Source organism: Propithecus coquereli, unplaced genomic scaffold (assembly GCF_000956105.1).
Source record: "Propithecus coquereli isolate 6110/MARCELLA unplaced genomic scaffold, Pcoq_1.0 Scaffold142, whole genome shotgun sequence".
Classification (NCBI taxonomy): Eukaryota; Metazoa; Chordata; class Mammalia; order Primates; family Indriidae; genus Propithecus; species Propithecus coquereli.
This window is the reverse complement of record NW_012138525.1, coordinates 2,147,714-2,173,509: the sequence shown is the minus strand read 5'-3', so window position 1 is coordinate 2,173,509 and position 25,796 is coordinate 2,147,714. Positions and strand designations below refer to the sequence as shown.

Genomic DNA, 25,796 nt, shown 5'->3' with positions numbered 1-25,796 from the left:
GGCTGGAAGATGTACCTTAACCACAGGTTTCAATCCCATGTTGTGTTGCCACTAGTGGACCTTTTGCAGGCAGTAGGAGAGGGTTGTGCTGCGCTTTGAGGTGGGGAAGGAGCAAGCTAGGCCTGGGGCAGCGAAGGATCAAGAGTTTAGATTGGAGGCTGGGCACGGTGGCTAATGCTTGTCATCCCAGCACTTTGGGAGGCTGAGGGGGGAGGATCACTTGAGGCCAGGAGTTTGAGACCAGCCTGGGCAACACAGCAAGACCCTATCTCTACCAAAAAACAATTAGTGAAGCATGGTGATACATGCCTGTAGTCCTAGGTACTCAGGAGACCAAAACGGGGGGATTGCTTGAGCCCAGGAGTTTGAAGTTGTATTGAACTATGATGACTCAGCAGCAGAAGTATTTTTTTTCTTTTTTTAGCCGGAGAGCCCAGATACAAAAATAAAGTTTATTTTTTTAAGGCAGGCAAGAAAATGAGGCTTATTGATGAGAGAAAAATAGGATTATAGGGCAAGAGCAAGATATAGGTTTAAAGCATGATACATATGCCACAGATGACGACCAGACCCACTGCCGCAGCAAAGGGAGAAAAAAAGGGCAAGAATAAAGTTTAGACTGGAGTTAAGGCAGTAAACTCTCAGCTCCGCCACCGCCTAGCTGTGTGGCCTTGGGAAAGACATTTCACCATCTGGTTGTAATGCTACCTGCCTCGCTGGGTAGTATAGATTCTCAAAAGGTCACTGGTAGCATTTAGCCTAGTGCCTAGAGCCAGGTAAGAAAATCTAGACATTACGCCAAGAAAGTATTAATAAAACACTTCCCATGAAGAACTCCAATCCCTCAGATGCTGAGCCTCTTGACTATGGAAGAGCTGGGGATCTGTCAGCTCTAACCAGCCATAACCCATTGTCCAGATTCACTGCCCCCAGGGACAAGTGGTTCACAAGGCCTCAGAAGCGGCTGGCCCTGAGGGTGAGTGAGTGCCCGCAGGACGGAGGCGCTGACTCCAAAGCACCATCACTGCTTGCAGGGCGCAGGCCAAAGCAAAGCCCTGCCCCACTCCCTCCCAGGGCCCAGGGAGCCCTTTCTGCCCAGCTCCTGAAGGATCTTGGGCGAGTCACACAACCCCTCATGGGCAAGCCAGAAAAAATTCACCTTCACTACATTCTTAACCGGTGTCATCTAATGCTGGGTTGGCCAAGGTGAAAAAAAATCTTCGCAAGCGGTAAAGAGTAATTCAGGTTATTAAATCTGTAGTGTCCTTTTAACATACAAGTAGACTAGGGGATCAAGTGGGGATGAGCTCGATGAGAGAGTGGTCCATCAACAGTCGTGTCGCTGTCGGCTGTCCCCCGTCCCGGGAAAACGTGGGAAGGACAGCGTCCAGCAAATGTCCAGCGGGCCTTTGGAGAGGCCGGGGCACGAACAGGAGCCTCGGGAAGGGAAGCCGGAGCCTCGAGGCTTCGCCCGCGCGGCGCGAAGGGGAGAAGCCCGGCCGGAGCCCCACGTGGTCCTGCAATGGCGCGGCCCGGCGGGGTCCCCGGGCGTCCCCCAGCGGTGCTGTTCGCCACCCACGTCCGTGCCCGGGCGCTGCCCCTGCTCCGCCGGCAGGAGGCGTGTGCGAGCGCAGCCGCGTGTCAGCGAGGAAGTGGGCGGCGGCGTCGCGCCCTAGAGCAGCCCGGCTCCAGCGCGGCGACGGAGCGAGACACGGCTCCACGGAAACGAGGAAAACGCGGCGCAAACGGGCGGAGGAGAAAGCAGGGAGCATCGGGACGGCGGCCGCTGTTTAAAGAGGTGCACGCCTGCTCAGAGGACGCAGAAACCCGGGACGCCCAAGCCGCCAGTAACGTCCCACGGAGGGCCGGGTCCTCGCGTTTCGTACCCCTCAGCCCGGTTCCGCGGACTGGCCGCCTTCTCGGCCCCGCAGCGCACGCGCGCCGCCCTTCGCCCAGCCCCGCCTCTCCTCCGGAGCGCACGCGCGCCGCTACAGCCCGGCGGGCCCCGCAGGTGCGGTGAATCGAACGTCGAGCGGGGCGGTACGCGGTGTAGAGTGCCGAGCCGAGAGGCCTCGCCCCCAACCGCCGGCCCGCAAGCCGGCTCCAGGGCGTTGCCGGACGCGGGGAGCAGCTCTCCCGCGATTTGGAGAAACCCGAGTATGTTTCGGGGCACCGGGTCGGGAGCGCAGCCCCGACTCTAACGTTAGAGTACGTCAGTGAGGGACGCGCTTGCGCAGCCTGCGGACGGGCTGGGGCCCGGCGTCTGGGTCCCTCCGAGCGGGGCGGGGCCCGGGAGGTGCGGCCTCGGGAAAGAGGGTGGCGGGCACAGCGCAGCCTGTGGGGAGAGGGGCAGGCCAGGGAGATGCAAGTTGGAAGAGTGGAGGAGGGACTCCCAGGACAGATGAGGTCTCGGGAGGGAAGGGGGTGCTCAGGGCGGGAAGGGGGCCCTCCAAGGCAGATGCAGCCCTGGGAGGAGAAGGGGGTGCACACCCAAGGCCGGGTGCAGCCTTGGTGTGAGGAAGGGACCCCCAAGCAGATGCAGTCCCAAGAGAGGCGGAGCTCAAGGAAAGATAAGGCCCGGGGGAGAGAATGGGTGTAAATGCATCCTCCAGGCAAGGAAAGGAGCACCCAGGGGTTGATGTGCCACTGAGGGAGGGGAGGAAGGCGCTTGGGGGCAGATGTATCTGAGAAGAGATGAGGCTCTGAGGCTCAGGGAGGTTGAGGTCACTGGGCTGTAAGCAGCTGCGATGGCACCCCAAGAGCTGCCCGAAGTCAGAGTAGCTTGTGGCTGCACTGCCCGGCTGGCGGTTGGGGAGGGATGGGGAGAAGCTGGGACATTCAGTAACAGGCGCCTCACTCCAGGAGGTGCTCAGCAGGTGCCTGTGGAATGAGTCGTTGGAAGGAGCGAACGTCCAGTACTGAGATTCCTAGCGCCCTGCCTCCTACCCCAAATGCCTTTGCGTAAACCTTTGTGGTGAAAGGTGCAGTCACATTCCAGTATGGCTGCTCCGTGAGCTTCTCTGACTTTCTTAGTAGCCCCACGTGCTGTGGTTCTCCCTGCGTGCGTCTGGGAGCCATGGCGGTTTAGTACTATTTTTGTAGCCTCCTGTGAGCCCTTTAGGGCTGCCACCCTTTATTGTGACGGTTCTTCACTTCTTTTCTAGGGCATCCTCCTGAGCCTGCAAGATGTTGGGATTTTTGAAGCGCCCTATAGTGATGACCACTGACATCAACTTGAACGTTGTGGTTCTGACCGGGGTGGGGTTGCTGAGCCGGCTGTGGCGACTCACCTACCCTCGGGCCGTGGTGTAAGCCAAACAACCCCATTCTTAGGGCCAATCGACAGTTGTGGTGTCTGTGACACAAAGTGCCTTCATTGAACAGTGTAAATAGGAAACTGAAATTCTGGGCTTCTTGGTGATGGATGTTTTTGGCAGTGAGAGGAGAGAGGGGTTTTTCCCCAGTAGACCTTTTAGATCTTGCCTTATAGGTCTGTGTCAGGGTAAAACTTGGCCCATTAAAAGGGTGCAGTAGAGGAAAATCTGTTTAGCAGCCTTAGGAAACCATTTTAAAATCGGAAGGCAGAGGATTGATGGATTGGAAAGCAAGTCTTCATCATTTAGAGCACTCAAAGCGTGTTTTTTGTCATAATGGGAAATGTTTGCTGTTATTTTTGAAGGGCTGTTTATTAACTGATTAATATACGTGTTCTTTTTTGTTTAACCTTTTATTATGGGAAGCATCAAACATACACAAAAGTAAAGAGAATAGTAAAATGACCCCTGGCACCAGTATATTTATTACCCAGCTTCAACAATTATCAGTTCATAGCCACCCTGCTCCCTGCAATGAATTATTTTGATGCAAATCCTAGACGTACTTCATTCATAAATAATTCAGTATCTAGCTCTCAAAGATAAGGGTTCTTAAAATCAAAAATCACATAACCATAGTAGCATTATCGTGGCTGAGAAATTGACAGCAGTTCCTTGATACCATGATTTCCCAGATTGTCTGAAAATGTTTTATTGCAGTTGTTCCTACATTCCTTTCACACTTGCAACTGCGTGGTGACCATTGGGTCACCAGGTCTGATTCTGAATCACAGCCACAGACATGTGCTCGCGGCCCTGGGGAGTGGGGTGGGGAACGAGCCTCGTGTTGCGAGGCCTTTTGGCAGGTTGGCCAGTGATGCACAGCTAAATCGAAACTGGGGAGAGAAGTAAGAATCTATTTGGGCAAACATCTTGGGTGCCAGCCGTGCTTGGTGAATTTTCCACCTCTGTCCCTGTGGATGGATGATGTTGTGTGTGTGTCTTAGTATTTGGGGATGGGATACAATTGGGGCAAAAGGTCTGACCTTTGCTGATCACTCACCTAAAGTTGTTTGGAAGCACACGTACGTTTATCCTCAGCCTTTTGTCTACAGTTAAGATTTCTGGACTGGGCACGGTGGCTCACGCCTGTAATCTAACGCTTTGAGAGGCAAAGGTGGGAGGATTGCTTGAGGCCAAGAGTTCAAGACCAGCCTGGGTAACATAGTGAGGCCCTGTTTCTATAAAAAATAAAAAATTAGCCAGGTGTGGTAATCCCAGCTACTTGGGAGGTTGAGGCATGAGGATCACTTGGGTCCAGGAGTTCGAGGCTGTAGTAAGCTGTGATCGCACCACTGTACTTCTACCCTGGGCAACAGAGTGAGACCCCATCTGGAAAAAAAAAAAAAGATTTTTAATCGAATGTAATGTGTTTTGTTTTTTTTTTCAGTTTTGATGAAGTATATTATGGGCAATATATCTCTTTTTACATGAAACGAGTCTTCTTCTTGGATGACAGTGGACCACCATTTGGCCACATGCTGCTGGCCCTGGGAGGTAGGATTCGTGAGTATGAGAAGTAGCCATTGCCTTTCAGGTCCTCAAATACATCTAAAACTTATCAGTGAATTTCTTAATGGCAGAAAGCATGCCTTATTATTTATTTGTTTCCGTATTGCTTGCCATAGTACTGCAGAAATATTTGCCGAATGGGATAGTTACTGATTAATCCTCTGTTTTAGGTTACTTGGGAGGATTTGATGGTAACTTTTTGTGGAACAGAATTGGAGCAGGTAAAAGATAATTTTCATTTTCCTTATTCATGTGCACGTGTGAGAATGGAGAGATAGCAGCTTTCACAGGGATTAACAACTGTGGCTGATTGATCTGAGTCCAGGGTATAATAAATTATTTGGGTATAAGTGCTGGACTTCGGAGAAGTCTGGTAAAAATCTCAGTGTTTAGTTGCAGTAATTATTTTTTCCCTGGTTTTTGGTACATGTATCATGTAGTATCTGATTGCAGTTACCTTTCGTACCTGTAAATTTTGTATATTGCCACAATGTTTTTGGAAATAGGTGGGGTAAATTGGTAATTAAGCAAAACAATAATTTCAGAATTCTTAGTCATCTTTCCTGTGTTTAGTGGGAGCCGGTTCATTGACTCTGTAAAGCTAATTTCAAAGCCTTCACCCATAGCTTGCACACTCACTTGCTGATGTGGTCCCCTTTTGTAAACGTTTGTCTTAGAGTCTGTGAACATGACACTCTGAAAACACACCTGCAGTTTATGGAGAGGGTGTGTGCACAGTGCTCTCAGCTTTGCTGTGTGGTTGCTTTTCCAGAATACAGTAGCAACGTGCCCGTGTGGTCCTTGCGCCTGCTGCCAGCACTCGCAGGGGCCTTGTCGGTCCCCATGGCCTACCAGATAGTGTCAGAGCTCCACTTTTCTCACTGTGCTGCCATGGGAGCTGCTCTGTTGATGCTCATCGGTAAGACCCGGGCCCCTGCCTCCTCTTGGTGTCGTTCAGGCAAGAACTAAGCCTTTGTACATTTCATCGTGAGGCCCAGGAGAGCTCGTGGGTTGGTGGGTGTGCTGCACTAGGAAGTACTTCTGGTTCATCCAGATTTGACTCTCTGGGTCACCCGCTCCCAGGCCGCCCCCTTGGCTATGGGGCTGCTGAACTGTGTGATCAGACTCTGATCGGTAGTGGAGGTGGGGGGTGGGGCGCTGCACAGACAGGGTACACGCACACCTTGAGTGCTCCGTCTCCGACCAAGCTCGTCACCTAATGACAGCTTCCCCTGGCCGGTCCACCACCTCCCAGGCCTCAGCCGATTGAGATGGACCTTTGAGTTAATAGGTACTCTTCAGAAAGGATCTTTCCGCTCAGGTTTATGAACAGATGAAATTAAATCAGATGAAAAGTTAGACTAGAAAATAAAAAAAGATTATTTATCGAGTGACAACGCTGTATGAGGCCCTGTGCCTTTCCAATGCCTTACTGTTTACGGCAGCCCTAAGGAGTCGGTATTCCTTCTGCAAGCAAGAAAAATAAAAACTCAGAAAAGTTAAGTGATTTGCTCAGTTCATACTGTCAGGTGTTGGTAGGTGTGAGCCAGACCTAGGAGTTTGTCTTCGTGGCTCTGGAGCGGGTCCCCTTCCAGCCACCCCATTTCCGGACTTCCTGCCTTCACATGCTGTGACACTCGGGAGGGTGGCTGTTTGTCTCGGTTCAGGGTGCCTTTTCTTGTGCATGTTTTTCATCTTCGCGCCTTCGCCCTTGCTCCCGTAAACCTGACACACGTCTCGTCTTTGTAACAGAGAATGCTCTGATCACTCAGTCAAGGCTGATGCTTTTGGAATCAGTGTTAATATTTTTTAATCTATTGGCCGTGCTGTCCTTCTTGAAGTTCTCCAACTCCCAAAAACACAGGTATGGAAAATGGGACATATTTTTCCTAGTTAATGAGAAAAAAGATTCCGGGTGGTTTGTTGGCCTGAAATGATCTAGGAACTTTTTATGTTGAAGAGCTGCCTGCTAAGTATCTTTTGGTCACCTAATACTTTTGGGTTGGCCCTTGGCTCGTGACTTCGTAAATGCATCCTCATTTTTCTATAACTTAAACTAGCAGCAGAAATTTTCTGAACAAAAGAAAAATTCTGCCAGGACTGATGCTTTGGGAGCTGGGGGTTGTTCTTTTTGTTGTGCCTGGTGCTCGCTGCAGCCCCCAACCCAGGAACATTTCTCTAAGAAATGTGTGATTTCTCTGGCCCGTGGGAAACCTCGTGCAAACCATTCCTTTCTCCGTCTGCTCTGTTTTTCTGTTTTTATTCCAGCCCTTTCTGTCTGAGCTGGTGGTTTTGGCTAACGCTGACTGGAGTCGCCTGTTCCTGTGCCGTGGGGTGAGTCTGAGCCACTGGTGTGGGGCGGTGTCCTCTTCCTCTTGTGTTTCACGTCCCGTTCTAACTTTATTTCAACCCTGTCTCTTCAGCATCAAATACATGGGCGTGTTTACGTACTTGCTGGTGCTTGGTGTCGCGGCCGTCCACGCTTGGCGCCTGATCGGTGACCGGACCTTGTCCAATGTAGGTGCTGCGTTAGGCTCCCCTGTGTGGAGGGTGTCACAAGGAGTATTTGGGGGAAAGACCCGAACCCTCAAAGCTTCGGAAGCAGACGGGCATGGGCAGCCTCTGTGTGGGAGTTTCTGTCACTGACTCTTCCTGAGCCTGCCACATCTGGAAATGGACACGCCTTTCCACGCAGCAGGAAGTGACGTTTCCTCGAATCTTCTGGCAGGTCTGTGTATTCTGCCACTTGCTTGCCAGGGCAGTGGCTCTACTCGTTGTCCCAGCCGTCCTGTACGTGCTGTTCTTCTACGTCCACTTGATTCTGCTCTACCGCTCAGGGCCCCACGACCAGATCATGTCCAGTGCGTTCCAGGCCAGCTTGGAGGTAAGAAGCGGATGCCACAGCCACCTGGGAAAGAGGATGACAGTAAACTCAGTCTCCTTGCATGAACATCAGCAAGTGAACGTTAGAGGAAAAACCAAATCAAGCAGTGAGGAATCCATGCCAGCATTTCTAAACGAGTTCTGACCCTGGTGGTATGGAAATAAATGAAGGAGTCAGCTCTCTGATACTGTCAGTCTGACGCTGCGTGAGAACATTTTGAAGTCAAGTCCTACAAGCCCTGGGCAGTTTCCAATGCCTCGTAGGCCAGACTGGGCCCTGACGTTCACTCTCGTGAACTTGCTGGCAGAGTGAAATGTACCATTTGATGTGGTCAGGACCGTAGGCCCTGGCATCAGCAGGCTGCTCTGCTCTTTTTCTTTGAAGAGACGTGGCCAGGTTGGAGTGCAGTGGTGAGATCACAGCTCACTGCAGCCTCGAACTCCTGGACCCAAGTGATCCTCCTGCCTCAGCCTCCTGAGTAGCTGGGACTACAGGCATGCACTACCACGCCTGGCTAACAGGGCCGTGCCTGGGCTAGTCTAGAACTCCTGGCCTCCCGAATTCCTAGGATTGCAGGCGTGCGCCACCGCGCCCAGATTGGACAGATTTCTTAACTACCCCAGTTCCAGTTTTCTCCTCTCTTAGACACAATAGCTGCTCTTACCTCACAGGACGCTTGTAAGAACTAGATGAGGGTGTGAGTGGAAGGTTAGCCGAGTGTCTGCCCAGAGGCACCATTCAGTCAGCAGTGGCTCTGATTATGACTGTACGATGTAATAAGACATGATTAGATGATAGATATCATAACCAATTATATAATGAGAATCGCCGCTACCCCGAATGTCACCCAGAAGGAGTGGCCACTGGGAAGGCTCGTTTAGGTTTGCTTCCCTCCCTCCCTCTCTTCTGTCTTTCTGCTTTCATCTTAGGGAGGACTAGCTCGGATCACCCAAGGCCAGCCCCTGGAAGTGGCCTTCGGGTCCCAGGTCACTCTGAGGAGCGTTTTCGGCAAGCCCTTGCCCTGCTGGCTTCATTCCCACCAGAGCACCTACCCCATGATGTAAGGAAAGTGACTTTTTCAATTTGAAGATATTTTTTCATAATTTTGCTGATCTTAGCAACTTGCATTTTCTATGAGGCAGTTTGCAGGACAGAAGGAGATCGAGCTCTCAGACGCCGATCGTGGTTGAGCTTCGTGATTCCCGTGTAGAGCAGCTGGAGGGACCGGGCGTGCGGCAGGCCCCGTGCGTGCCGTTGGCGCCACCTGCACGGCTCTGCCTGCACTCAGCACTGTGCCTCACGTCTCCCGGCCCCCGCTAGGTTTAGGCTCCTTGTCTGTTGTTCCTTCGTTTCCCCTGAAACACTTGGCTGGGTAGCATCTGTTGAAATCTCTTCCCTCTGCAGAAGCCCTGGGAGAAAGGCCTGCGGCCTGACCGCTGACCCACGTCCAGGTACATTTCTAATTGACTTCTTCACAGATACGAGAATGGCCGGGGCAGCTCCCACCAGCAGCAGGTGACCTGTTACCCCTTCAAAGACGTCAATAACTGGTGGATCGTAAAGGATCCTGGGAGGTGAGTACGGGTCCTGGAGCTCACCTCTTGGCCTGGCCAGGCGCGGTGCTGCGGCTCCGTCCCGGGCCCTCTTCTCTGTCCATGCCCCTTCCTCGCCGACTGTCCTCACCTTCGCATTCACGCCGTCCTCTGAGGATTTGTACAGGTGTGCCCCAGACACTCCTCCTGTGCCCCTCTCCCACCGCACCGCCCCCTCCCTGCAAAAACGAGGACTCCTCCTCGCTCCTCTCAAAAATGGTGTCGTCTTGCTCAGGCTTCCCTCGCACTCACTCCCTACATCCAGTCCGTGGGTTTGGCGCCAAACGAGGTCTCAAAAGTCAGGTCCCATCTCCGTCTCCCCCAGCAGTTTCCTTCCTCTCCTGCCCTCCCGACTCGAGCAGCGCAGCCCCTGAGTGCGGTTGCGGCAGGCCCCTCTTGGCCCACACCCCGTCCTGAGCTTCCGTTGCCCCTGCGCGAGGCAGCCCCTGCCCTGCTCCGCCGGCGGCCCTGCTCACAGCACGACCTGCCAACGCGGCGCGTCTCCGGAGCAGGGCCAGCTCCTCCGTCCGGCCGGTCCTTCTGCGAAAACACGGAGGCCGGCTCCTGGGGAGGCATCGGCCGCCCGCAGCGCCACCCTTCCTCCTCCGTCGGGCCCGCTGGCCGTCTCGTGGCCGTCAAACACCTGCTGACTGTCGGTTGTTGGTTCACTGGCTCGGGATCTGTCTGTCCCACTCACTGCAGGGACGCGAGGGCAGCAGGCCCCAGCCTGGCGTCTGGGACATGATGGGCTCTCCATGCTTTTCCGTGGAGAGAACACGGAGCCAGAGTCTGTGAGAAGACTTCTCGGCACCCACGGTGTATTTATCACCTTAGCATTCCTAGGCAGCACAGAGCGACTGGTAATGACAGACAGTCACGTTTGGAAAGGGACCTCAGGTTTCAGAAAAGAGTTAAATCGAGTGCCCGTGCTTGGCTGTGTATGAACTCGCCTCACGCGAGCCACAGTGGGTCGGGCTGTCTGCTGTGAGTGTCTGGGGCGCGTGCCCTCTTAGCGCGGCTGTCAGTTTGAGGGCACTGGGCTCGGTGCCACCGACAGTCTCGTTTCTTCCCAGGCACCAGCTGGTGGTGAGCAGCCCCCCGAGACCCGTGCGGCACGGAGACGTCGTGCAGCTGGTCCACGGCATGACCACCCGCTTCCTCAACACGTGAGCACCCACATCCTCCCTCGCCGCTGGGGCTTTCCTCTGTGGCCCCGTGCGGAGCGGACCGTGAGCTCTGCCGCGGGCCGCTGCTCCCGTGTTGCTCACGCAGGGCCGTGCGGCTCTCAGATGTGGGGAGGCACCTCAGGGCTGGCAGCTGAGGGGAGGGGCCCACAGGGAGTGGAGCCTTCGTGGGGTCAGAGCCCAGCACAGTCCACAAGAGACCCCGGTGTCCGGGGAGCCCGTGGATGCCAGGCTGGGCAGCAGGGGACAGTGAGGCGCGGGTGCTCGTGTGCACAGCGCTACGAGTCTGAAAGATCAGTGAGCTCAGCAAGGACTGAAGTGTGGGCACGAGCGGAGCGGCGGAGGCTTCCTCCCTGTGGGTTCTCGCCCGTGCCCGGCCTGACGTCCTGGTCCCTCGCTGGCCTCTCCCGCGGCCCTCCTGCTTTGTCTCTCGGCCCACGAGGGCTCAGTCCCAGGCCGCCTGTCCTCCCCGCACCGGCCGCAGTGTCTCACAGACACTCCCAGACACCCGGCTCCCCTGGGGGCCTGCGCTCCCCGTAGCTCCGCGTTCACACGCCCCGCTTGTCCGGTTCTCCCGGGAAGGGCCCTGGGGCTCAGGCGTCACCATTCTCCTCCCATCCCTTGTTTACACCACCAGGAAATATGTCGTCCGAACCCTCAGAACTGACCCCACATGGGGCCTGCGTCCCGACTTCCTGCCTCCCCCTTGCTCCCCACAGCCCACTCAGGGGGCTTCTCTGCTGAGAGCCCTCGGTGGCTCCTGTCACACTCAGCTCTCCCCCTGCCGAGGCCCCCGGCAGCCCCTGGCACACTTGACCCCGTTGTCGCCCAAGCCTCCCCAGCCCCAGATGGCCGGCGCGGCCCCCTCGGGCCCTCACACCTGCTCCCCTGCTGAGCTGTGCTGGGGCTCAGCTCCCCCGGGGCCCCCTCTGTGCAGTGTCACCTCATCGAAAGCGTTCGCTGGGCGTTGTCCCCAAGCCTGTTCTAATCCGTGGCCCTCCCACAGCCTGTGTGCTGCTGTCTGCCAGCGCCGACGGCTGTTTTCCCAGTGCCGTGAGGGCTTTGTCTCTTTGTTCGCAGCTGGTGGCCAGCTCTTGGAAGGTGCCAGACACGCGGCTTGGGAAAGATGATTACTGAGTGATCGCAGGAGGAGGAAATGGGTGTTTCTGAGCAGTGACATTGCTGTCACAGAGGGCAACGTTTTCTTCCCTCCTGGCGTTGCTGAGTCCTGGAGTGAGGGAGGCGGTGCCACGCCAGGGTCCTGTGGCAGCAATTCCTTCCTCTGAGGCTGGGTTCACTTGTCCAGCAAGTGGGTGGTGCTGCCCCACGTTATTTTTAGACACATGGGTGCAGTCCGCAGCGGTGTGCACCTGCACGTGGGCCCCCAGTGGTGCACCCACACGTGGTGGGGACTGATGGGACCAGGGCGTCCTCTAAGGCTGAGCTGGCTTTGTTTTCGAAAAGTGGCTTTTTCCCTCCTTAAGGAAACGGTAACTGCCTCTCGGAGGTGCTTGAAGAATTCCTTGCGAAAGCTTTGTGTTGGTTTTCAGGCATGACGTCGCAGCCCCCCTGACCCCCCACTCCCAGGAGGTCTCTTGCTACATTGACTACAACATCTCCATGCCGGCCCAGAACCTCTGGAGACTGGTGAGTCTCGCTGTGGCCAGCACAGGTTGCAGCTGTTGGTGACGCTGCTTGCGGCACAGTCATCCTGGCCTGCCATTAGAGTGGTTCTGATTCAGAGTAAAATTATGTAAGTTTATCCCAGCAGTTTGGGAGGCTGAGGTGGAAGGATCACTTGAGGCCAGGAGTTTGAGACCAACCTGGGCAATATAGCAAGACCCTGTCTCTAAAAAAAAAAAACAAAAAACAATTAGCCAGGGGTTGTGGCGCCTGCCTATAGTCCCAGCTCCTTGGGAGGGCCCAGGATCACACCACTGCTCTCCAGCCTGGGTGACAGAGTGATCCTTTATCTCTGAAAAAAAGAAATAGATGTTTTCATAGAAACAGACACGTCCTCCTCTGTGGAGCTTGGAGTCTGAGTGGTTTTGTGTGTCAGGCCTGATTTTCCTCAGAGATTTTAGGTGCTTTGTGTTTGCTCCATTTTGGGCTCTGTGGGCTCACGTGGCTCTGCCGGGCGAAGGTCCTCCCGGTCTGTGTAGCCTCAGGACGGGTCCTGAGCATGCGAGGACAAGCGCCTCGCGGCCAGCCCCGGGCTGGGTGTTAACAGGTTCCCTGTTCTCAAGATTTCCCCGGGCAGAGGCTTGGCCGTCGGTGTGGGGGATGGCCCCAGGGTGGCTGGGCCTGTGGTCACCTTTCCTCCGAGTGGCCGGGGGGACGTGCTTCCCTTACAGAGCTGGGTCTCCTGGGAAAGTTTCCGTAAAGAAAATGTTCCATTACTGGGCCATTTCTCTGTGGCTCTAAGGACACGAGAGCCAAGTGCAGCTGCTGCCCGTGATCACGGTGATCACGCGGGGCTGTTTCATGCAAGGTCGTGCTCCCCTTTCTGCGTCTGAGCGGCACCCGCCTATACCAGCCCACCCGAGTGTGCGTGGCATGTGCCCGCCGGCCGGCCCTCCGAGCAAAGCCAGGTGTCCGCTGGCTCCCCTTCTCTGTGCAGAGCCAGCGCCTCTGCCCCCTTGCCTGCTCAGTGTGCTGCGTGTTTGCTTTCGGTGTCTCCATCTTCCCCGGGGGCCCACCTTGACGTGAGCTCTGCGCACCCCGGCTCTCCCGGGAGCTCTCCCAAGGCCGGTGCTGGGGAGAGTCTCGCCCGCTCTGCCTGGCCCCCTTTCTGACGTTTTGGTGCCCACGGCTTCGCTGCTGATCCCTGCTCTCCTCTCCCGCTTCCTCCTCCGTCCTTTCCGATGGCACCAGGCGCCCACATTTCAAGTAACCGACGTCTGCAGAGCGAAGACGGAGGAGCCTGCATCGGCAGTGGGTGCCCAGCCCGCAGGGAGGACCTGGACAGGCCCCTGGGTTCCTGGCTCCCACTCCACTTCCTGGGTGCTCTGGTTCTTGTCAATAAAATGGGAAAAGCAGTAGCCACGTGACCTCACTGGGCCACGCAAGGCCCCAGTGTGTTAGGATGTGACGATGCAAAGTGCTCTTCAGAGCTACTTGTCTCTCTTACCACCCAGTACAAGGAATCCCCCCCCCGATGGTGCATCTTTAGGGACAGTGTCTCTCACCTTCGTTTGAGCCGCCTTTGAGTCCTGCCAGAGCGGGCCTGAGGAAGTCTCACTTCCTGGCCAGAGCACTGGGCTTTCTCAGTGCACGGGCGCCACAGACACGCTCGGAGAACGCCAGCTCTTTACATCCCCATCAGGAAGCTTCTCCCGGGCGGCCGTGGCAAGGATGACTTGCTTTCCCACCGGTCCTCGGACCAGCACAGTGGCCTGGGAGTCAGAAAGAACATCTGGGACAAGCCCCTCGCCACCCCCTGAAACCTCCTTGCTGTGGGCTTGGCCCCTTATCGTAGACCGAAGTTAATGTTAATGTTTGGGGACTGGTCTTTATTTTTACATTTAAGGAAATTTGGAAAGGAAGGAAATCATCGATAAGGTCTGTTTTTGCAGGAAATTGTAAACAGAGAATCAGACACAGACGTCTGGAAGACCATCCTGTCAGAGGTGCGCTTTGTGCACGTGAACACGTCTGCCGTCCTGAAGGTAAAGGCGCCGCTCGTGGCTCGGCCGTCGTAAGCTGCAAACCCGTCTGGTCGGTGAGCTCTCGGCCGCGCCGGCTCCCGCCGGGCAGACCCTGGCTAAGGCCCGGCTGTGTGTATTTGCGCTGAGGGAGGCGGTTGCTGTAATTTCTCAGGATGGCATCCTGATGTGACGCTCCTGCAGGGGACATCTGCTGCCCCGTGCCCCGGGTGGGTTGCCCTTCCAGCAGGAGCCGGAGTGGCGCTTGGCTTTCCCATCATGCCCTTTTCTCTCCCGTGCTTTCCGCAGCTGAGCGGGGCTCACCTCCCTGACTGGGGGTTCCGGCAGTTGGAGGTCGTCGGGGAGAAGCTGCCCCGGGGCTACCACGGGAGCATGGCCTGGAACGTGGAGGAGCACCGCTACGGCAAGAGTGAGTGGCCTCCCTGCTTCAGAACACTCACGCCCAGCCGCTTGGCAGTTCACTACGACGCCAAAACAGGGTTCTCGTTTAGGCAGGATCCGACCGTACTGTCCGTGCTCGGTGACAAGTAGTGTCCCTCCCTCGCTTACCTGCAGCCATAACGACCCAAGATCCTTCCTCTGAGGTGTCGCTGGAAGGCGACCAATTCATCCCAGCACACGCTAAGCCTCCAAAGGGGCTGAATGGCGTAGTCTGAGCCTTGGAGGGCGGGGCTGAGTACGGGGGAAGGATGAGCAGAACGACGCAGCGTGGTGTGGACTGCTGGGACTGCGGGGAGGGCAGCTCTGTGCCCCGCTGACAGCTCCTGTTCTGAGCTCCCTGACGTTCTGCTCCCGTCTTCTGTGCTCTGTGTTGCCAGGCCAGGAACAGAAGGAGCGGGAACTGGAGCTGCACTCCCCTACTCAGGTCGACGTCAGCAGGAACCTCAGCTTCATGGCCAGATTCTCAGAACTGCAGGTGACGCGCGGCCAGAGGGAAGCCCAGCTTTGCTCGCTGGAGGCTGGCACCTTGCCGAGGAAAGCGCTGTGGTCTGCACAGTTCTTCCCCGAGTCAGGCTTTGAAACTGGAGCCCCAGGCTCACCAGCGCGGAGTGTCTTCTCTCTCCAGCATAAGTGACTGTATGACACTGCTGGCCCCTTCCTTGTGGCTCTGCGGTAGGGAACAGTCAGAGACAGGGAGGGTCTGCGTCAGCGGGACATTGCAGCCCGGCCAGGGTGTCTTCAAGCCCCCGGTCGTGTTGAAATGGGCCACGTTCCACATCACAGTCTGAGAGAAGTCAGAATCAGAAACTCGGAGAGCCCCGAATCTGACAGTGGCCTTAGAGAGCATTGAGCCCAGTCACGTGGTCTACAGAGGAGGTGACTGGAGCCCATGGGGTGGGACGACTGTCCCAGGCCACAGCTGGGGTTAGAAATCAGCTTCTCACTGTGCCGCTTCTGTTGCATGGTCCACGTGGACTGTTCTTATGTGAGGGGCAGCAGTTCCTTCCAACCCCCTTTGACAAAATCCACGTGTGACTGGAGGCGTCCGACTGTCCTCTCGAATCTCAGAGGCCTCTGCTTTGTTCCAGTGGAAGATGCTGACGCTGAGAAGTGATGACTCAGAACACAAGTACAGCTCCACCCCGCTGGAGTGGGTCACCCTGGACACCAACATCGCCTACTGGCTGCACCCCCGGACCAGTGTGAGTGAGCAGCTCTCAGGCAGCCGTAGATCTGTGATTTCTGTGAGAACCCCTTCTGCCAGGAAGAGCGGCCTTTCCCGACGAAGGCCTGTGGCTTGCTTTCGTCTAACGCTGTGGCCGCACGGAGCCAGTGCTCCGTCGGATGCCAGGGAGTAAGTCCTGCGTGTCTGTTGAAGGAAATCCGGGCTTTATTGCCTTTGTTGGAGTGCAGTGTTCCCCTTTTCCTGGTAAAAGTGGTTTTTATTTTACTTTTTAGAGATGGAGGTCTCACTCTGTTGCTCAGGCTTGTCTTGAACTCCTGACTTCAAGTGATCCTCCTCCCTCAGCCTCCCAAAATGCTGGGATTACCGGGGTGAGCCATTGCACCTAGCCAAAAGTGATTTATTCTAAAAACATTCCTGTTTTATTTTCTGCGTAGCACCTAGTGGCTGAGCCTACCAGTGCTTGTGTGTGTATCGTCTGTCTTCATGCAGGAGAATAAAAGCGTCATTAGGGCTGGCACATAGTGCTCAGTAAATACTCGCTGAGCGAGCGAATACCGAAGTGCCCCGTCTCCTCCTCGCTCAGAAGTGGGTGGCAAGATCCACCACATCAAATGCAAGTACTTAGTGCAACCCGGGGGTGTGTCCTGGGCTCCCAGTGCAGACGTGTTATCCCACCGCGGACGACGCTGTCTTTGCACAGTGAATCTCACCCCCAGTTTTCAGTTTCCATTTACAAATGCAGAGTGTCAGCACTTTTCTAGAAAGGTCTAATTAGGAACGGCCATGTCCACAGACATGCATGTTAGTACGGTCGAGAGAATACTAGGATGTGCTTGGGCATTTTTGACTCTTTGCTAAAGCGAGTGTGCATGTGAACTTGTGTAGGGCGGTCCCCTTCCCTCCCTGGGCAGAGGGCAGGCGGCCAACAGCGTCTCCCGCGCTTGCAGGCACAGATCCACCTGCTTGGGAACGTCGTGATCTGGGCTTCGGGCAGCCTTGCCACGGCCGTCTACACCCTGCTCTTCTTGTGGTACCTGCTCCGACGGCGAAGACACGTCTGTGACCTCCCCGAGGGTGAGTGTGGCCCACACAGGGCTCGCCTTTATGTCTCTTCCTTCTTGTGCTAATGGCAGTTCATTGTGCTCAGGTGACAGCCAGACTACCAGGAACCTATGCCAAAAGGGACCCTCTTTGTTTCTGTATTGGGGGAACATCAACGATTTTTGTCTTCCCAGAGACAAAACATTGCAGTTAAGTTCCCTGTGGCGTTGGAAGTTTCTCTGGCATGGTGCGACATGTCGGGCAGGAATGGCTCTCTAACCTCACCCTGTGCTGGGAACCCCAGAACTTTGGGAGGCTGAGGTGGGAGGATCACTTGAGGCCAGGAGTTCTGAGACCATCCCGGGCAACATAGTGAGACCCCATTTCCACAAAAAATTTAAAAATTAGCTGGGCATGGTGGCGTGGCCTGTAGTCCCAGCTACTCAGGAGGCTGAGGCGGGAAGATCACTTGAGCCCAGTTCAAGGTTACAGTGAACTATGATCACGCCACTGTGCTTTAGCCTGGGTGGCTTAGTGAGACCTTGTCTCAGGAAAGAAAGAAAAGGAAAAACCATCCATTGTGGAGCAGGTTTCCCTGCTCCGTTGGGCTGGGGGACAAACACGGCCCCTCCACAGCCCTCAGTCTCAGACCCACCTCATCCTTCCCAGACAAGACCAGACTGGCCCAGGTGGGATCGCACCTGCCAGCAGGGAATCCCGTGCTCACGCGGACCTGCTGGTGCTCCGCAGGGAAGGGGACTGTTAGGACCTGGGAGAGGCTGCTGACGGTGTTGGGACACAGTTCATTCTTCCTCCAGAGCCAGTGGGGAGGGTTGGGGGGAGAGTAAGAAAAATCGAGAACCGAGGATGTGTGTGTGTGTAACTTCAAGATGAGGAAATTGGCATGTGGGCCAGGTGGAGCCCATTGGTTAGCGCCGTCTGAGACGCGCCCTCTCTGCAGACGCCTGGCAGCGCTGGGTGCTGGCCGGGGCTGTGTGCGCCGGGGGCTGGGCAGTGAACTACCTCCCGTTCTTCCTGATGGAGAAGACGCTCTTCCTCTACCACTACCTGCCTGCGCTCACCTTCCAGATCCTCCTGCTCCCTGTGGTCCTACAGCACATAAACGACCACCTGTGCAGGTACGGGGGCTTTGCAGACGGCCCTGGGTCGTTCAGGCAGCAGCCCGTTGCTGCGCGAAAACCCCTCAACCCCGGGCAAGCCCCCGAGCAGGGTCCAGGGCTCACGAACACTGATTGCAGCGTAGCGCGGAGCGGGCTAAGTGTCCACAGAGGCTCGGACAAGGCACTGCGGGATTCAGCGATGGAAGCCGTTGAGAGGATGGGAAGCGGGAGGGGACACAGGCAGCTGGGAGTGAAGGCAAGGACCAGAGAGCCGCAGGTGTGCTCACGACAGCAGCTGGGTGATGGCTGATCGTGTGGCGCGTGGTAGAGAGAACCTGAGAAAGCTGGAGCGAGGGCCATGAGGTGCTGATGACGGGCTTGGGGCCCATCCTCTGGTGTCTGCACGGATGGCCCAGAAGCCGTGGCAGTTCTGGAAGTCCTGTGAGGAGGGTCACTCTTGGCACATCCAGGCAGGAGATGGTCACAGGTGGCGGGAGAATAGAAACAGAAAGGACAGGACAGGTCTAGAAACCTGCGGGCAGAACCTACACGCCTTGGGAGGTGACCACGCAGACGGCAGATGCCAAGAGGGTGCCAGGCGGGGAAGCTGTGAGGAGGAGCCGGCTGTCCTCACCCTGCTTGGCGCTGCCACCCGCAGGTCCCAGCTCCAGAGGAACCTCCTCAGCGCCCTGGTTGTGGCCTGGTGCTCCTCTGCGTGTCACGTGTCTAACACGCTGCGCCCCTTGACCTATGGGGACAAGGAGCTCTCGCCAGACGAACTCAAGGCCCTTCGCTGGAAAGACAGCTGGGACATCTTGATCCGAAAATACTAGAGTAAGAGCCCGTGACGACGGCCTGCGCTGGGGCAGGGCGAGGCAGAAGGCCTCTGTCAGTCGGGGCAACGAGCGGGGACCGGCCTTTGCCAACAGCCGCAGGTCTGGTGTTTGCTTTGATGGCGCCAAATCCTCCCCACGAACACCCCCGAGCCCGAGTGGGCCAGCCTGCCTCCAGCAGCCGCGCGGCAGTCACCGGCGTGGTGAGCTTCCGACGCGGGTTCTGCTACCCTCGCTGCTGCGTGTGAACAGCCCTCCATGAGATGGTGCTGAGACGAGCGCGAGCGGCATCTTCAACAGTCAAGGTCTGTGCCATCCACACGTCTCCTTGTCCTGAATTTGTCTCCTCTTACGTATTAAAGAAAGGACACGTTGACATTCGCATTCGGTGTTGTTTATTCATTTCCCTCGGAAAGGGCCTGAGCTTGACAAAACTGTCACAGCTCCAACGCTCACCTCGTGTCTGCGTCACTACGGTGAGTTACACGGGATGGAAAGAAGCCCAGAGCTGCCTGTGCAGTCTGGCTCATGACAGTGGCAAGGGACACCTCACAGAAACAGCCATCATGTGGGAGGGAAGACACACTTGGACACAGACACAGATCACTTCTGAAGCCGTGAGCACAGGACTAGCATAAGGGACACTGGGCGGCCTCGGGCAGCCGCACTCACTGGAACCTCCACAGTCCGGCACGAGTGCTGGCTGGATGCACCATGCCCTGGATGTGGCCGCGAGCTACACTGGGGACAGCCTGTCCACATACAGCACCTTGGGCTCGGGCTCCTGCTGCTGGGTGGGGGGCCAGGACTGTGCGCAGACAACGTGTCCTGGCCGGGATAGACCTGACCGCCGCTGCCCCGCCCACTGCACAGGCGCCACGGCCTGGACCCAAGAGCCCTGCCGGCTATGCTGACGCCGGCTGCTCCCCAGGCTCCTGCCACTCCTCTGCCTCTGACCACAGCGGGGGAGGAGGGAGCCATCCGTCTGTGGCTCCTCTCATCGGTGTTTGCCACTCCTGACTGCGACCGTGAAACCAGGCTCATAGGTCACAGCCGGCCTTGTGCTATGATACAGAACAAAACAAATCACTGAGATGTGTAACACGTGAAGAGGAAAGGATTCTCCCACAAACATTTCAGTTATGTGTGTGTGTGAACCACATGAGACTGGAAAACGTTCCTCTGGGTTCCCTGTCAAAAAACACCAGGCCAGCCATGGCGTCCCGGCTGTTTCCTCAGTTTCCCCAACTGTGCATGACTTGCACTCCTTGCAGAAGCAAGCGGGCTTAGGCTTGCCACACGTTCTGTGGCATTTCTCAGTGACCCAGAGAGATTTTTAAACCTCCCAAAACCTGGGGAAGCAGGTGAAAACCTCAGGAACGCCCTGTCAATATTCTGTCCAATTGAGTTTGAACGACACGTCCAGGCTTCCACTCGCAAGTACAGGAGGCCTGATCCTAACCCACTCGGGGACACGCATGGAGAGGAAGCGGTGGGTGCGTTCCCAGAAGCAGGTGGGCACCTCCAGGCCCAGGTCCCGAATGCACGTGCCCTTCAGGAGAGCTGCCCCGGCAGACCCTCAGTGGGGTCTGCTGCTGGACTCCAAGTGTGACCGTTTGCTGGAGGTCAGCACCCCGGGGTGGTCTCCTGGCTCAGAAAAGGTCCTCTTGTAGTTCCGCCCGTTGGACCCTCCTCGGTGCCATTTGCAGATGTCGCCATTCAGGATGTCCTGGATGTGCTGCACGATGAGGTTGATGGCAACTGCGGCAGAAGACAGGCAGCGGGTTAGCCGTGTCCATCCTCGGCACGACGCGACGCCAGCACAAGGGCCGCTGCTGGCACGCCCAGCTCCCCGCTCCCGGCAGCAGCACTTGGCCACAAGTGACAGCCCGACTGCCACACACCGAAGCACAAGTCTCCGCGAGTGGGCACCCGCCTGGTGTCATGTCTCGGCAGAAAACGCACGATAGGACACAAACCCGGTAAGACTCTGACGCGGCCTCTGCCAAGGGTTTATGTTAAAGCCTGGTTAAAATACTAACAAGTGACGATCCTGTCAAACAGTTTTAAATAATTTTTAAAGCATGTTTTAAACCTGTGCCACAGATAAGCACATGCATTGGGAACGCCCAGTAGCTGCCAAAGGGTGTCGCAGCCCCTGCTTTGTGGCTCTGGGAGGGGGACAGGAGCCGGGCAGCCCATCGGGCCAGGTTCTTACCCATGTTGTCAACCCCACGAGGGATGATCACGTCTGCATACTTCTTTGTCTGCAAGGCACAAAGGAGATTTTTGTGAGGATTTTTCCACCAAAGGTGATTTCAGGTGCTTGGAACTAGATGTGACAGCGGGAGGGGCAGCCCTGGGGTGCTCAGAGATGTCGGTGTCATTGGCAGATGGGGAGCAGGGGCTCAGCTCTCTCTCCCGGGTGAGAGATAGCAGCCCAGGTAGTGAGGCAGAAGGTGACGCTGGGGCAGACAAAAGAAACTGCCACTGCTAGCGTCTCTGAATCACTTACTGTTCTAGTTCTTTTCCATGAACGCCATGGCAGGGGACAGTTGTCTGTGCTAACAACTTAATTCACTGGGCCAAGCCAAGTGTGGCACCTTCCACAATGCAGGACATTGTTCCTCTGGAATTATGCACATTTCTGCAAAAACCCTAGAGGAACAGGCAGAGCAGGACAGACACAGCCGCGCATAACCCATTGTACGCACGGTGCTCCGCATGCAGACAGCCCGTGGCACCTGCTTGACTTCCTTCGTTCACCCACGTTTGTTCTAACTAATTGCGTTAGTATCCACCTGTTCCTGTCAGACACTGTGCTGAGTGAGGGCAGGCACAGAGCGAGCAGGCTGTGCTGGGCCATGGGGGAGGGACCCAACCGGAAGGTGGGAGACCCCGGGAGGGTGCTGTGAGGGGACACACCTGAATCAGGCAAAGCTGGGGCAGGAGGGAGGGCACGGTCCAGGCCGAGGGACAGACCTGCCAACTGTGTGGTGCTGCTGCCATGTGGATTTGGGTCAAGGTGGATGTCACGAGAGTTGAGCCGCAGAGGCAGGCAGGGCCCGAGTCCTAGGGACAGCTGCATCTACAGGCAGTGGGGCCCACCCAGGGAAGCAGGAGTGCGAGGGCCGTAGCCCTTGGGTTGGGGGCGGGAAGAGGGGGAGCCCAGAGGCAGCAGAAGCCCAGGAAAGGGCGGGTAAGGGTCGCCAGCAGGGTGGGAAACGGATACAGTCAGGACTTTTTTTTTAAGCCTCCTGGGTCAGAGACCATAGACAGGAAATATTTAAGAGGTCGGGTTAATAGGACTGCACAAGTGGCTAAACATGAGGGAGAAGGAGGCCCCGGAATGACCCTGGGGCTCGGCCCAGCACGGGACAGGCGATGGCACTTCCTCTACTTGGGTCTCCTGGTCAGATTTGGTGTCCAAGGCTTTACCGCAGACCACCTACTTTGCCAAATATCTTTCTGTGAATAAGAGAGAGACTATAACAGCTACTTTACTTTTCAAATTATTTTCCAGAAACTTCAGAGAACATGAATGTTCAAATGTTTTCCTTAAATAGCAGCAGATAGAACTTATTTGTCCTATTCATCTAAAGTAGGAATCCAGGTTCTGGATACTTTGTGCTGTATTCTTACCTTTAAGAGGCAAAAGACTCTTAAATTTCTCTCTAAAACACTCCAATCTGAGTAGAGCCACAGTCCCATCAAATAAGAAGTGCAAGAAGGAGGGAAAGACAGGCGGCTGCCTGACAGGAAATTCCTTCTCTACAAGCCCATGGGCCTCAGAGCGCCAGCCCAGAGCAGCTTGTGGGACACGTGCCCTGCAGGAACAGCTACGAAGCGACCACCGAGGGCCAGATCCTGGTAGGAAATCGAACAGGCCAAAGTCCCTGCCCTCATGGGGTTTACCACTCTCGGGGGGAAACGTAAAACACACAGCACGCATCAGGTGAGGACTGCCCTGGGGAAACAGCAGGCAGAGCAGCCGGGGAGGGCACTGGCGGGAGTCGCCAGCGATAAGCCTGGGTAAAGGCCTGACACAGGCAGGAGAAGAGCCAACGTGGCCCAAGGGGAGATGAGGGGCTTTTTACGGTGGAGGAGCAAGCACAGAGAATGTGTTTAGAACTGAGAACCATTCCCTGGGTACTTGGCTATAATAAGCTCAATTCTTCATTTTTAAATCAGATCATTTTCATCCGAAGTTCAGCTCTGTCACAGAACTGGAGACCCTGTGTCCTTTTCAACAGGGAGAAACAGGCCTTTCAAGTAAGCGCAAGGTGAGTACCGGCAGGCAGAACTCCTCGAAGGCGGGCTTGACGAAGGTGGTGTACTGGGTCAGGATCTGCTCCAGCTCCCTCCCTCGGTGCACGTCGCGGAGAACTGTGGCGACAAGAGCAGGGCCTCAGGACTTGCAGCCACCCTCTGCCCGGGCAAGCAGGCCGGCCCTCACCGCCTTACCTCTTCGAGACAGCCTGACGTCGGAGTCTGTGTCCACGAAGAGGCGCAGGTGGAACATGTCCCGGATCTCCTGGCTGTAGAACACCAAGATGCCCTCAAACAGAACCACGTCCGCAGGGTAGACCACCGTGGTCTCCGGTAACCTGCGAGGTGGAGATGAGGAAATGGGCCTCGCTGGAGACACGGGCTCTCTGGAGCCACACAGTCAGCTTCCATCGGGGCTCAGGGCCACTGGCTCTGTGGAGGGGGCAGATCACAGCGAGGGGTGGGGCGTCCACAGAAACCACTGGGGCAGGGCCTGCCACCGAAAAGTCTGTAAACCCAGAGGGGACGCCCTGCCCGAACCCTCTCCTTGACCCTCCCAGGAACCACCTGCTTACCTAGAGTGGGTCACAAAATCATAGGTTGGGACTTCAACAGTTTTGCCCTCCACGATGTTTTTCAGAGTCCTGTGCATCAAATCATTATCAAAAGCATCTGCAGGGATGGAGCACAAACCAAGATAAGCCAGCTGCCCTTGTGCAGTGGACAGGAGGGAACTCCCTCTGCCTCGGGGTCAGCACAGCTCGGTACTAGGGACACCAAGGACCTAGCACATTAGACTAGGAGCTGCCCCTACAGTTTATATTTGGTAGCAACAGGGCCCGCTGCAGTCCTGCCAACCACAGGATGAACCTGTCCTTGCCGCCCTCAGGCAGTGCCACTGCCCAAGCTGTCCCACCAGGAAGCTGGAACACAGGGATTTTCTGATCAGCTGTCACTGGGAGGTGGGTAGGTTGGGCCTCTGGCTTCTCTCTTTTCTGAGAATAACCACAGACCGCCACTTTGCAGGCCTTCTTCCCACATGTCCCTGACAAAGGGCTGAAAATGACAGCCAACCAGAGTGGAATCTTCTAGTAGTGGCAGGTATCTCCTTGCCCCATCTTTCTCTGTTTACCTGGCCCTTGACCAGTCCAGGAAACAGTCCAGGGCCACCAGCTCTAGTTTACCCACTGCTTCCCACACCAGCCTCTCTGGGCACTCTGCCTCAAGGCCAGGGGTGGGGAGTAGGGTGGGTGAGGCCCCCGTGCAGCCAAGGGGGCGGGACAGTGAGCGGATTTCCCCATGACCACACCATGGTGGCAGTGCAGTGGTCCTCACGGCCCCTCTGTGCCACGGGCTTCCTGACTGGCTCCAGCCAAGCTCCTGTGGGCCCAGAGAGCAGCCAGGGCCCAGAGAGCTCAGCAAAGTCCTCCTGACTCGACTGCGCAGCCCCCTCCTCTGCAGGTTGCATGGGGAGTTCATGGAAATCCAACCCTGGGCCAAGCCGAGGCTGGCGAGCAGGCCTCCCCCCAGCCTTCCCACTGTCAGGCACTTGACCTACCTGGGTGGTCGAAATTGTACTGTCCCTTCAAGGCCTTAGCCTTCTGTTCTGCCGTCAGGACCTTATAGAACCTGTCCTGGCTCAGGATGACCAACTTGCGCTGCCTGTGGTCCACCTCGTTCTGTCCCAGCAGCTCCATGATCTTCTCACACACAGTTGACTGGGGGGTACAAAAACAGAAGTCCCTGCCTGGAAACTCATCCAGGCCTTTCCTGGGCGCTTCTGCGCGGAGCTGGCTTTTGGAAACACTGACCCATCACCTCCTAGGGGGCTGCCCGACCGGCCAGCCACAGCTGGGGCTGGTCTCGGCGGGAGGGGCGCGGGGCACGTCACGGGGGGCAGCACGGAGTGGGAATCCCCAGGGGCCAGGCCAGTAGGGAGGCTTGGGGAGAGCCCGAGGGCAAGCGCCCCACCCCCTGCCTGTCCCCGGGTCGGCCCCTGGCCCACTGTTGCCCGCAGCCCCTTCGCCCCTCCCCTGCCTGCGCCTGCAAGGGGGCGCCCCGGCTGGGGGCCAGGGTCTCCTCTCCGGATCGGGCCGCGCGGAGGCACTGGTCAGAGGCGAGGCGGCCGGCTAGCCGGCCCTTACCTTCCCGCTCGCAGTGCCGCCGCTCACCCCGATCAGGAAGGGCCGCTGGTGGGGACGGTCGGCCTCCGGCGCGGCGCCCTCACAGTGGCCGCCTCCAGCCGAAGCCATAACGGCCTCTTCTAGCCGGCATCGGGTCCTCGCTCCCGCCCCTTACCCAGATCAGCCAGCGCGCCCGCCCCTGGTGCAGAGGTCGGCGACGATCCGCACGACCACTTCCGGGGCGCGCGCGCGGGGCACGGCGGGTGTCGTAGTCCGCGGCGCTGCGCATGCGTGTACCTGGTCCACGCCGGGGCACCTGAGGAGCTTGCGAGGGACGTTCGGGGCGTGGGGAGCCGACCTGGGGCGCCGCGGCGGCTCGCGTCGTCAGCTGACTGCCGAGCACAGGTTTCCCCCAGCCTCGCAGCCGCTGCAGGCGTCTCAGACGCGGGCGGCCGCCCCAGCGGGCCTGTGGCCAGCAAGGTCCTGGGTCCGCACCTCGGGCGGGGGGCGGGAAGGGAGGCGCCTGAGTCCCCCGGCTCGGCTCCATCTGCGGGCCCTGCCCCGTGGCCCC

General features: G+C 56.8%; 2 protein-coding genes across 3 annotated transcripts; one reads left to right on the top strand and one right to left on the bottom strand.

Annotated features, from left to right (window-relative positions):
• Positions 1–1,978: 1,978 nt before the first annotated feature.
• Positions 1,979–19,196, top strand: POMT1 (protein-O-mannosyltransferase 1). 2 transcript variants are annotated; one of them, XM_012639738.1, is made up of 20 exons: positions 1,979–2,157; positions 3,165–3,308; positions 4,765–4,871; positions 5,057–5,107; positions 5,659–5,805; positions 6,639–6,750; positions 7,155–7,220; positions 7,310–7,403; positions 7,615–7,770; positions 8,700–8,830; positions 9,249–9,344; positions 10,436–10,528; positions 12,097–12,193; positions 14,122–14,214; positions 14,500–14,620; positions 15,030–15,127; positions 15,741–15,854; positions 16,786–16,912; positions 17,841–18,018; positions 18,659–19,196. In XM_012639738.1, exons 2-20 carry the CDS (start codon positions 3,187–3,189, stop codon positions 18,831–18,833), a joined length of 2,178 nt encoding a protein of 725 aa, XP_012495192.1. In that variant the 5' UTR covers positions 1,979–2,157; positions 3,165–3,186; the 3' UTR covers positions 18,834–19,196. The 2 variants fall into 2 exon arrangements, with proteins under 2 accessions (XP_012495192.1, XP_012495193.1); XM_012639739.1 differs by having other exon boundaries at positions 1,979–2,011; positions 18,659–18,892.
• Positions 19,197–19,219: 23 nt separating this feature from the next.
• UCK1 (uridine-cytidine kinase 1) lies at positions 19,220–25,460 on the bottom strand. Its single transcript, XM_012639737.1, has 7 exons — positions 25,247–25,460; positions 24,661–24,820; positions 23,678–23,774; positions 23,298–23,440; positions 23,125–23,219; positions 21,052–21,100; positions 19,220–20,594 (listed from the first exon to the last, which is right to left on the bottom strand). Exons 1-7 carry the CDS (start codon positions 25,352–25,354, stop codon positions 20,413–20,415), a joined length of 834 nt encoding a protein of 277 aa, XP_012495191.1. The 5' UTR covers positions 25,355–25,460; the 3' UTR covers positions 19,220–20,412.
• Positions 25,461–25,796: the final 336 nt, after the last annotated feature.